Source organism: Theileria orientalis, chromosome 4, assembly GCF_000740895.1.
Source record: "Theileria orientalis strain Shintoku DNA, chromosome 4, complete genome".
NCBI classification, from domain to species: Eukaryota; Apicomplexa; class Aconoidasida; order Piroplasmida; family Theileriidae; genus Theileria; species Theileria orientalis.
The window spans coordinates 1,347,304-1,359,012 of record NC_025263.1 but is presented as its reverse complement, the minus strand read 5'-3'; the positions used below and the strand labels follow the sequence as shown (position 1 = coordinate 1,359,012).

Here is an 11,709-nt window from a genome sequence, read left to right as displayed (position 1 = left end):
CGTCACGGAGTTAGACACTTTAACAAATTAAAATAAATAAAGCCATATGTGTATATAAATATCTGCATTAAATTGTCCATAATGGCATCTTCCCCATAGCACGTAATTGAAGCAAGAAGTGATTAATCCGCAACAGATATTTAATATATTATTCATACTTACTCATCTGTCGATGAAAATGAAGAATCTCGTATTTATATAATTTTCTAATCCTAAAAATGGATTAACATTTACAATATTTATGGGCAGAGGAAACCTTATTCAAAATAATCAAAAAAGAAGTTATAACTGAATAATTAAACTAATAAAAGTTGTTCAATTAATATAGCATGAATAAAACACACAATAATAAAACATCGAACTATGAGGAAGATCCCGAACCTTTGTTTTGGGAAAGCGAAGTGTATTGGAAAAATTACTTCAGGAAAATAAAGAATAAAAAATACCAATACTATAACAACGCAACAATTTTTAAGTATCTATTCTATCACTGGTTTAACAAATGGGTTTTTACAGTAAATAAACGCTATGTTGAGCCGTACAAGTTACACCCTCTCCCGGTATCCGATCAAATATTGGCACTGCTACCAGTATTTTCTAAACACATTAGTGATGGTTTAGTTAGGTTAGATTCTTATCGCTATGCTAAATCGCAATTAAGGAACGTGAAGGCTAAGAAGCCTTACAAATCAATACTGTTGAGAGCGCTGGCTCTGACAATTTGGAAAAGAGCATCGTTTCTGATTAGTGCCTTAATAGTGGTTAACCTTTTGAGCATGAGCATCGCAATCCTGGTTAAGAAATTGCTTAAGATTATAAGCGATAAATCGGCAGGCCTTATTAAAATATTTTCCTTATTGTTTTGCATAGTAGGTTGTCAGATAATCGACGGCTTGGTTATAAACAACTTGAACTTTTATATGAATAGGCTAGTTCTAATTACTCACTATTTATCGTTCATCGTGCCACTAAGACATGGCCTGTGCCATAGACGTAGATTCGCAAATAACATAAACGGCTCCAACCAATTGAATGTGTGTAACCAGGTACTACACAGTTGTTCACCTGACTCAGAGTGTTCTAAAAATCCACTATTCTGTCAAGCTCTACGATACCAAAATAAAGATATAAACTCAAGAATATTTAACTTTGAGTTCATTGATAGTTACTATGTTTCACACTCTATTGATTCGCTGAAATATGTTATCGAATTTCTGACCAATTTCATCTACGGAGTAATTTTGATGTCATTTCAAATTAAAATAAATGTTTGGGTTTTGTACGTTGTAGGTCTTGTTACTGTATTGCTCATGATTCTGATGGAGATTTTGGGAGCATATATATTTAAGTTCGTTCTTCAGTTGACTGACGACAGGATAAATAAGACCAACGACTCAATCCCTTCTTTATCCCTGATTAAGAATATGCTTTATGACGATATCGCAATTAACATTATCACACGAAGTAGGAACAATGAACTGTCAGTGCTCTTCTTTAACCTTCTTATAACATTTTTCAACATGACCTTATACACTATCTGTATAAGTTTGTGCTTTTATACCATACAGAGGTATTTCGTTAAGTCGGTAAATGAAGTCAGTGTTGTTACTGATATAGACACTGCTGGATACATGGCGACATTTTACATCTTTTTAAAAATCATTTATTCCATGTTTTTGATACCAAGATCAATAAAATCAATTGGATTGGCATACGTATCATTTAGGAGAATAGATGGTTATATAAAGGACTGTTCCCCAAATTTTTATATCAGTGACAACCGGTTTACTGGTTCCACTCAGACGTCCACCGACATCACTAGCATTACCAACCAAATACCTAACGATGTTGTTGTATATTACAAAGACGCCACATTCACATGGGTCAACACACGCGACGACCTAATAAACAAAAACTATGAACCGTTATTGAAGAACATCAATTTTGAACTAAAACGTGGTGAGATGGCAGTTGTCACAGGCTCAAAAGGTGCTGGCAAATCTAACTTTATCAAATCAATGCTTGGTGAGATGACCCTAGTGGGTGGCTCAATGGCAGTTATACCTCTACACACATCAATGCCAATATTTTATGCATCACAAGACATATTCCTGCAACAGGGTACTATTAGATCCAACATTGTATTTGGTCATAAGTTTGATGATAATTTATATAACACTGTGCTTAAAGCTGTGGAACTTGAGTATGATATATCAACCTGGGAGAAGGGTGACCTTAGAGTAGTGTCAGATAATGCCCATTCACTCAGTGGAGGTCAACGTGTAAGAGTAGAAATGGCTCGTGCAATTTATGCATATTTGGTGTTCCATAAAGTCAACAAGGAGTATAACAACAGTCAATGTTCATTCTTGATGTGTTTGGATGCCTCGTTTCATGGCCTAGATCCATATGTATCCAAAACTATATTCAATAACCTGTTTAACAGTAAAACTGGGTTATTGGTGAAAAGGGACCTGTCAGTTGTGCTGGCTATGTCGAAACAGTCTCTTGATATATGTTCGAAAACGTCTGACCTAACTCAGGTTCACAATCCTCCGCTTTACAAGGTAAAAAACAACAATTTGATATTCCATTCTAATCTACATGATTTCATTAAAGTTAACAAACCAGTTAACAATCAGGATTATAAATACTTGTCATCCACGAGCAATGTTTCATATGAAATGAACTACCTAACGGATGATATGTTGAGTCTCTGTTCATCTGGTTTCAACACCAGGCTCGGTAGAATGGAGGTGGCCAAAGAAAAATACGGAAAGTCATTTAGTTCATATGTTAGGGAGGAGTTATCTGGAGTTAAATTCAACACATACAAGGCGTATATGAGCCCGGCTTTGGGATTGTTTATAATTTACCTTGTGATAACTACTGCGCTGACTGTCTTAGATAATATAAAGTTTATTTTGTCAACTAGGTTGTCGGATTACATAACCAAGCATATAAACCAACATAAGGATGGCCAATCTGTTGATTTGTCTAAAATTAAGGCGCACAGCAAATTTTCACTGAATATGATAACCCTGCTCGTTTCAATCATCATTATACTCTCATTTTTGTCCACCGTGATCATTGCATCATCTTGCATCATTGTCTCTAGGAAGCTTCACGAGTATTGCATCAACGCGATTTTCAAGTACAGCTCTTCGGTGCTGAAGATAAATAATCAACTGAATCAAGTAATCACGTATCTTTCTTGTGATACTTGCGTTACTGACCACGTTACTGGCTTGTATTTTTCACTGTTGGTTATTTACCTGATCCAGACGCTGATACACATAATCACGCTCTTTTACCTGATTCCGATATCAATCCCCTTCTTTATCTTAACTATAGTGGTAATCACCAAATTTCTGTTTTTAAACTTTATTGTTGCCTCCAAGAACCTTACTTTGAACTATTTGGAAACGCTTGTTCACATCAACACCGTCTCGGAACGCGCAATTTCAGGATCATCAATTTACAGAAGTTTCAAAAGGGAACAAGAACTCTCGTCAAATTTTACTGAAAACACCGATTATTACATGAGATCCTTATTCGTGTACAGGACATTGTTCGTGTGGTCGTCGATATTGTTCAATTGGATTTTTTCATTTACCACACTGGTGGTGCTTGTTCTACCGATAATATTGGACAGGTGCACTAAGTATAAGATGAAGGTCGGCTACTTCGGATTGGGCTTGTCCCTTTGCATGAATGTTACCAAAACTTTCACAAAATTGACTTTAGCGGTCGTAAATTTAGAAATGTGCCTAATTTCTCTCCAGAGGGTTAGATACTTTATTCCGAGGGGCGAGACACTCAAGTTTGACAAGTTCCTAAACACCCATCAAGAATATTTAGTTAATCCTTTCAGTAAGGACGTTGGTGACCTGGATAAAAAACATTTGTTGAGAAGGAGGGCCGTTGAGTTCAAGGCTGATAACAAAAAGTTCTATATATTGAGGAAACTTTTCTTTAATCCCAGGTTAACGATGGTAGACATTGCTAATTATTTACCTTTTGAGCATTCTGAAGTTGTGTTGGAAGATGTTTCTGTTTATACCACACCTGATTATAATCCAGAAGGCATTCTGTTGAATCACTTTAGTGCATCGGTTTGTAAATCTGAAATTATTGGTATGGTTGGTAGAACAGGTGCTGGTAAGACAACTTTGTTGTCAGTGTTACAAAACGTAGTTGAGAACAGAACAGGTCAAGTACTATTGGATGGCAAGGACCTGAATGACATCCCCAAGGTTGTCCTAAGACAGATTATAGGTGTGTTACCACAACTGCCATTTGTGTTCAAGGGTTGGACTATTAGGAGGTTCCTTGATCCCAGAAAGTTGTTTAGTGACGATGAGATTAACCAGGCCCTTAATGATTGTGGTCTTTTGGAATTTGTTAATGATATTCCAGGTGAAAAAAAATTGGACAGCGTTTTAGTTAAAGAGGACTTGAGATCGTCCACCCATAATCCTAAAACAGGTGAAATGGAAATGAATATCAAATCCAGTCACGAATCCTTTGAAAGCAATGTGGCACTATCCAATACTCAACTCAGAACTCTATCATTGGCTAGATTAGTTTTATATAGGCATTTTTATAGAATGATACTAGTAGACGAACCTCCAGAAGAGGACTTGGTTGCAGGAGCCAGCGGGAGGCAAGATGATCTTGGAATTCCAATTTATGATCTTCTACAGAAATACTTTAATCATTGTTCCACTTTTGTGGCCGCACATGATGCCAATGTACTTAAGGCCTGCACATCAGTTTGGGTCATATATGAGGGTTCTTTAGTAAAAACTTGTAAAACCAGTGAAATATCGGCAAATGAGTCTATAGCATCAATTATTGAAGAATGTGTAAAATATTCTTAACAATTAACCAAATGTAGTTTATTGTTTTTCAATTTAAATTGTTTCATTGGTTTTGTTACAACTTTACAAGCAGAATTAATGTTGTTAAGTTTACACTGAATTCGCATTACTTATTAAATTTAGATATCTTTACATGGATTTACAAACTAGCAGTTTTCAACAGCCATAAACCACGTGATATATGCCTCTTAGTTACTTGGTTAGTCTTTGTTCTTCCCTTTCTTTGTACTCAGTATCTTCCTCTAGAAACTTAATCTCTGGCTCTATCCTCGGGTTCTAAAGTTTGATTCTGATCAACCATTAGTCTTACCTCAGGGTCCTCTCTGTAAATGTACTTTCTTCCTGGTTTATAGACTGTCGGTATGGGTTTAGGGTTCCTCAGTCTCAATCCTCCTAAATTACAGTTTAATTAGAATTCTGGGCTAGTATAATTGCCTAGTTTGTTTATTAAAATGGTCTTGTACTAAATTGTGCATATTTATAAAATATGCTATTCTAATGCCAATTTACCTTTTGATGTTACAAACTTCAATACTGCCTTGTCTATGTACTTCGACTCCACGTTGTTCTCTCTGAATCATAATTATTGAACAATTAACCCACTCTATTAGGTTATACAGCTCTAGCAATTGGTGTGTAAGTGGTCTTTTTTGCGATCTACTGGGCGGATTATGAACAGCGTCCGCACACCACTTCGACAATGAGTACAAAAATTCCTAAGTCACTGTCATTATTCATCTTAGTACCTTCGATACTGATTGACTCTTCTTCAAATACTCTAGACAATCGAATGGGTCTGCCAACTGTTCAATAACGTGTGGCAGTTTTGTTTGCTGAGAGTTGTTATTGTTAAAATTGTCATTAAAGTACCTTTATGAACTCTTTAAACAGCTCTTCTTCGTAGTACTTCCATTTTACATCCATTTCAGCCAGTTTCTACAACATACTTGTGGGTGCGTCTATAAACATTCTACCTTGAGTGCGTCTAGCATCTCTTGTACTGTCATCATGTTCAACTCCTTCTGTTGCCACGAGTCCAGTATAAAGTAGAACGGCTCGTCTTCCACTTCCAGGTTTCGGCAGCAGGCCATTATTTGCGTCAGGTTTGTGTACCTTAATATGCTTACGTTCTTCGAAAGCGACTTGCAGAGTGCCGACAGCAGCTGCTTATTGTTTATTTTCCACTTGCTCAGTGTCAGGAACGTTTCCGCGAACTCGTTGGCGTACATTTTCTCCGATTGCTTAATCAGGCCGTAGAAAACCTCCATGAATAGCGATTCTGGGAAATGCCCTGTTGATGCGTACACGTTGATGCACTGGACCAAGTGTCGCGGCTCCATTAGTGCCGATTTCATCGTCAGGACTTTCGAGAACTCTGTGAACACTGCTTTATCGTACACTCTCGCCTTGGTGAAGCAGTCTAATACTGACAAGGCATCAAAGAATTTAAAGTCTGAGGCATTGTTGATACAGTATGAGGCCGCTTTCGACCACAGCACTATGTCATCCACTTTAGATCCTATTACGTCGTTTAAAAATATCCTGAACTCTCTTGTTGACAGTGAGTCCATGACACTGATGTCTGAGAACACCTTTTCGCTCGCTGGAGTTCTATAATAGCTGTTAGTCACACTTGTGCAATCAGCTGAGTTTGGTTCAGTAGATATATATCTACGTTTTAGATGGTTATTTTTGAGTGTAGAACCAAAGACTAGAGATGAATCCTTCGGCACACTGGGTAAACTCCCACTCTTGATCAATCTGTGTATGGTTCCAGATTCAGCTTTAAACAATCTGATTATATATGTCATATTATGTTAAAAACAAAATTTAAAGTTAAAACAAAGCAAGAAGTAATTTAAAACGGAATCAACATCGTTATCAAAAAGAAAAGAAGAAAAACTATCACACATCGAATGTATAAATCATTATTCTAATAGGAACTGATTTAAATGTTTGTAATTAGTGATTTGTAATCTTATTTATCCTGATATTAAAAATATAAACTGGGTTTAAAACTCAGTACTCAAATGTGGTAATTTTTTAATCTGAAGTCGAATTTACTTATAATAACTTATTTGTATTATATTTATTGTGTATATTGAAATTAAATGTATAATTTGTTTTATTTTTTGTACTATAAATTGTTAATTTAAATGTAAAATATAATGTGTTTCAACTAAAATTATAATCTCTATTTTTCAACCTTTGCTTATAAAATGAGTAGAAAAAATTCAGTGGACTATGAAAACCCCTTAATGACCAATGATTTTGACATCGTTGAGCACTTTTCGGACGAAGAATCTGATTCCTCCAAAAATGACTTGCCGGTACCTGCCTATGATTCCTCTGGCTTTCCAAAAGCTAAACACAGGAGTGAGTCCGAGGTAGTCCTCTCAAAACCGCAGGAATACGATGAAGTTGTCCTGAAACCCCTTGAGGAAATGAGTATTCAGGAAATTAAGGAAGCCCAAAGATATTTGTACGAAAAACTGGGAAAGGAAATGTGCGAGTTCATCAAGGAGAGGAACCTTAAGAGGTATGTGAACGGTTAGATAATGAAATTTAGGATGAACGAGGCCGAGGCGGCAAATTTGAAAGAAAATAACCAAAAGGAGGACAACACACACGAACCGTCGCCGAACGAACTGATATTTAAATTTGATAAAAAGGAGTTTTACAAATACCAGTGGATGAGCCCATCGGAGTCTAACAAGAAGCAGGAAGCTCCAGGACCTGACTCTGGCACGAGTAAACTAAACCTCCATGAACTAAGATTTAGTTTCGAAGGGCTCCCTATTAGTGGATCGGAAGACGTTAAATCGTACGAGGGGACGCTGTACAGTCACGGATTGGACCCGGACAAGCCTGGGTACACATTGCCGGAGTTGTTGCACCTGCTTCAGAGCTCATTTAAGCCGCAGGCGCAAATATCCATCAGAGCGCTGTCGAACATTTTGTTCAATTCATATGGCAGGGGTAATAGTAGCAGAGAGGGTGGCGAGACTGAAGGGGATGGAGGAGCCTTCTTCTCATATTCGGCCTACAGGTGGAACAAGTACATCAACAGTGACCTGGACCTGATGACAAAGCTGGGATACTCGGTGGCTGAAAATCAACGGTCGACCATCATTTTGGTGGACTCGCTTCGTTGCATGTCCCTGTTGACATTCGGGGATAGTCTGCGCTGGAACAGCCCGGATAGCCCAGAGGAGAGTTTGGTGGCGCCAGCGCAGGACGTTCTGTTTGACTACTATCACTTTTACTCGGGACTTGACGTATATTACTGGAACTCGTTGTACCTGGATCTACATGACACAAACATATATGAGTACGGCACACCAGGAGGTTCGAATAAAGGGTCAGTGGAGGGCTCAAATGGAAGTGCAAAGGGCTTCTTGGAAATGGGATTGAGGATTAATAAGGAATTTTACACTAAACTGTTGGAAGGAGTATACCAATCACAGACGAACGAGGACGTAGTGAGGGACTTGTTCGTAAATATTGACTTGTCGGACTCGGAGCCTGTGGAGTTGGAGAGTAAGCTGTATCTGTTGAGTGAGCACAACCTCATATATAAGTTGCTCCTGATCATGAAGAGGTACGGAGATAATCTGAAGCTTCAAGTATACTGCACGAGTGTGATTTGCGGTCTCATAGTATCCTTCGGCACGCCCCTGGCAAACGCGTTGATTGAGTTTAAACCATTCAAAGGCCACTTCGAGTCGCTGCTTAACGTGCTGACGACGCAGGCAGGGAGCCACTACGTTCACGTGAACGGAGCCGTGCTGTACTTGGTAATGCTGTTGTCGGTGTACCTGGATCACATTCCCGACTACTTCACGTCGTTCATAGCACTGATAAAGGAGACCGTGACGAGGTCGTTCAGTAGGCAGCTGAAAGGTTTAAACATGATTGATCACTACTCAGAAGAAGATGAACAATACAGGAGTTACGCAACCACGGCAGTTAAGTGTTTGACAGTATGGGCGCTGAGAGGATACATGTTTGACTCTCTGGATGAGTTCGTGCCACTGTTTAATTTGAACGCATTCAAGTTGAGGCAACGGATGGGTTCTGGTGGGACTAAAACGGCCGTCGAAGGGATTAAAACTACGGATTGCGGCATGGATACAAGTGTTGATGACGAGTCTTATGATGTGTTGGCCGCAATTAATCTCCAGTTTTCAGCATGTCTAAGGCTGAATGATATGCACAGGCACTTTGAAGTACGTTTAGCAGATATTCTAGTAGCTGTTTTATATTGGATATTAGTGTATGTTTAAGTGTATGTATGTGTTTAAGTATGTGTATTTATGTTTAACTATATGTATGTATATAAATGTTTATGTATCTATGTATGTATGGGCATTGAATACAGTTATGAATATAAAAATTTGTTTAGGCAAACGGAGTCATTGGTGGAGTAAATGAGTTGATAGAGAGTTTTGGAGCACGAAGGAAACTGGAAAAGCGCACTGCGTACCACCTATACTCACTGTTGCAGTTGCAGTACGACTACGTTGATGCGATAAGTGCTGAAGAAGGAGATGGAGAGTTGGAGGTGTCAGAGAGTAGTCTGTTGAACCTAGTAGAAGCAGTTTTGGATTCATATTCATTTGAAATCACGGAAGAATTGGTGGATAACTTGACGTGGTTTGACGATAGTATATTTACAGGATCAAAAAGCTGTTTGTATAGAAAGGACTTAGTAAAAGAGGAACTGGATAAATTCATACTTCCACTTAACATGTTGAATCTGATGCTGAATACGCTGTTTAAATTAAGACTGAGAGATGATAAGGAACACGCTGCGAATAGAGTTGAAAATAGTGAGGATCCTGTGTTGAAAGGACTGGAAGCACTGAAGAAGAGGCTGTTTGGATTGGGAGATGAGCTGGTAAAACAGTTGAAGGCGGTATATTTGAGGCTTCACAAATCGCAAATGTTTTACCTGAACACCACCCTGTACCTGGTCAAGTCAGTGCCAATATTTGAATCATGTTTAGTGTACCTGAGGACTTTGGTGGAAATGGGATATGATATGCGTAAAGCTGCGTTTGCAACACTGGCACTGTCAGTGGACTACACCAGACTGGAAGATGCATTGAACATGGTGTACAGTGAAGTTAGTGATGGACTTAGCACAGAAGGCATTGGTAAACATATGAGTGAAGGTAGTAAAGGGTATAATTACGCCAATGGAAATGGATGTAATTACGATAATGGAAATGGATGTAATTACGATAATGGAAATGGAAGTGACCTGAGAGTAGATAAGGCTTTAAGCCAATTTAGAGACTTCAACGAGTACATCGCAAGTTACAGCTTAGGGTCGAATAGACTGCCGCTGGTGTCAATGCTGTCATATATGAGTTATCTGCCACTCCACCTCAGTAAGCACTACGAAACGGGATTCGACGAGGCGCTCATGGAAAGATACGGGGATGCAGTTGGGGAATGGACCAGCTCAGAGTTCATGTTCGCGCAGACAGTGTGCACGATCAACAGTGTTAGTGAGGACCTGATGGCGAATCTGTCGACTGAGAGATATGGAGTGTTTCAGAAGCTGCTGTTTGATAAACTGAGCGGATGTAAAGAAGCGGGTAAGCAGTGGGACATAGATAGGGGAAGTGAGTCAGGCAACTTGGTAGAGCGGTGGGTGCATTGGATACGTGGCTTCAAAGGCGCTTTGAACGGTGATGACTTCGCGAATAAACTCAGGAGTGAACGCAAGTTGGAGGAATACTTTGATAACGCAGAGGCGATGACGACCAACTGCAGAAAGCTGATAGGCAAGTTCAACTCCGGGGAGTGCGACTCGCCAGTGACAGTGGGCCTGATCATGATGTTCACGTCGCACTGGTCGAACGAGGAGTGCGCAAAGCTGCTGTGGTCAGACGAGGCACTGATGCTGCTGCTTGGAAGGAACCTGAGTCTGGACTTTGAGACCCTGGAGCTGATGTCGACTTTGGCCGAGGACCTTGCGCTGGGGAGCCTCTGGACGTTCACCTTCAGCCCGGAGTCGGCGGTAAGGTCACAGACGAAGATGCTGAGCCTGTTCTCAGACGAGAGCGTAAAGAGGACTGATCCAGTGTTGTTCTTAACACTACTGTCACTGGCAAGGCACTCAGTAGATCTAAGGTCACTTGAAGCGGAAAGTGGCCTTGTTAGGCAGATACTGGACGGCCTGTCGGCCAACTAATGCAGTACAAGTTTTGTGCGGGTGCGTATGTATGAGTGTGGTGAGAGTCCGCAAGCCGTTGGTGTGCGAGTTAAAACTACCCAACCGAGTGACTCGAACGGATGGATCCTGTAAACTCAGCTTAGTGTAGCAACTGATTATGAAGGAAGACCGTTACCGGAGCTTCACTGTCATAAATGAGTGTCAAGTTGCATTTTAACGTGTGTCATAACGGTCTAAATAGTAACTATGGTATTAATTGGCGTATAATAGGCAAATATGTGCAATTAGAGCAACAAATTAGGCATACAAACCATATCAAGGAAGTGATGTGAGGTTAAGTCGTGGAATCCAAGTGAGTGTGGAAAATATAAAACAATAATGACAGTTTTGAACGGTGATATAGAGGCCCAGTACTTACTTCGGAATTGGCTTGATGACACTGGGGCGATAAGAGAATAATCACGACCCAATACTTTTTTTATAGTAGAATAATTCGTTATCTTTTAAGGATAATTTAGCCATAAAATCGTTAGTGTAAGTTTATTTAAACATTATTTGCACGGTAGATATTTTGAATGTCCACGGATGCAACTGCCTAGTTATACATTTGTGTTTGGATTCTTTGTGTTGGTCTACTCA

The 11,709-nt window shown here is 39.4% G+C and overlaps 3 protein-coding genes across 3 annotated transcripts; 2 read left to right on the top strand and 1 right to left on the bottom strand.

Annotated features, from left to right (window-relative positions):
* Window positions 1–329: 329 nt before the first annotated feature.
* TOT_040000616 (uncharacterized protein) lies at window positions 330–4,883 on the top strand (the record flags this gene model as incomplete). The annotated part of the gene is made up of 2 exons (XM_009694252.1): window positions 330–859; window positions 974–4,883. The coding sequence occupies 2 exons, from the start codon at window positions 330–332 to the stop codon at window positions 4,881–4,883; spliced, it is 4,440 nt and encodes a 1,479-aa protein (XP_009692547.1).
* Window positions 4,884–5,075: 192 nt separating this feature from the next.
* On the bottom strand, window positions 5,076–6,694 carry TOT_040000615 (conserved hypothetical protein; the record flags this gene model as incomplete). The annotated part of the gene is made up of 7 exons (XM_009694251.1): window positions 5,076–5,159; window positions 5,194–5,276; window positions 5,394–5,455; window positions 5,487–5,599; window positions 5,630–5,716; window positions 5,754–5,819; window positions 5,858–6,694. The coding sequence occupies 7 exons, from the start codon at window positions 6,692–6,694 to the stop codon at window positions 5,076–5,078; spliced, it is 1,332 nt and encodes a 443-aa protein (XP_009692546.1).
* Window positions 6,695–7,102: 408 nt separating this feature from the next.
* Window positions 7,103–11,088, top strand: TOT_040000614 (uncharacterized protein; the record flags this gene model as incomplete). Its single annotated transcript, XM_009694250.1, has 3 exons — window positions 7,103–7,422; window positions 7,453–9,112; window positions 9,289–11,088. The coding sequence occupies 3 exons, from the start codon at window positions 7,103–7,105 to the stop codon at window positions 11,086–11,088; spliced, it is 3,780 nt and encodes a 1,259-aa protein (XP_009692545.1).
* Between the last annotated feature and the right edge of the window lie 621 nt (window positions 11,089–11,709).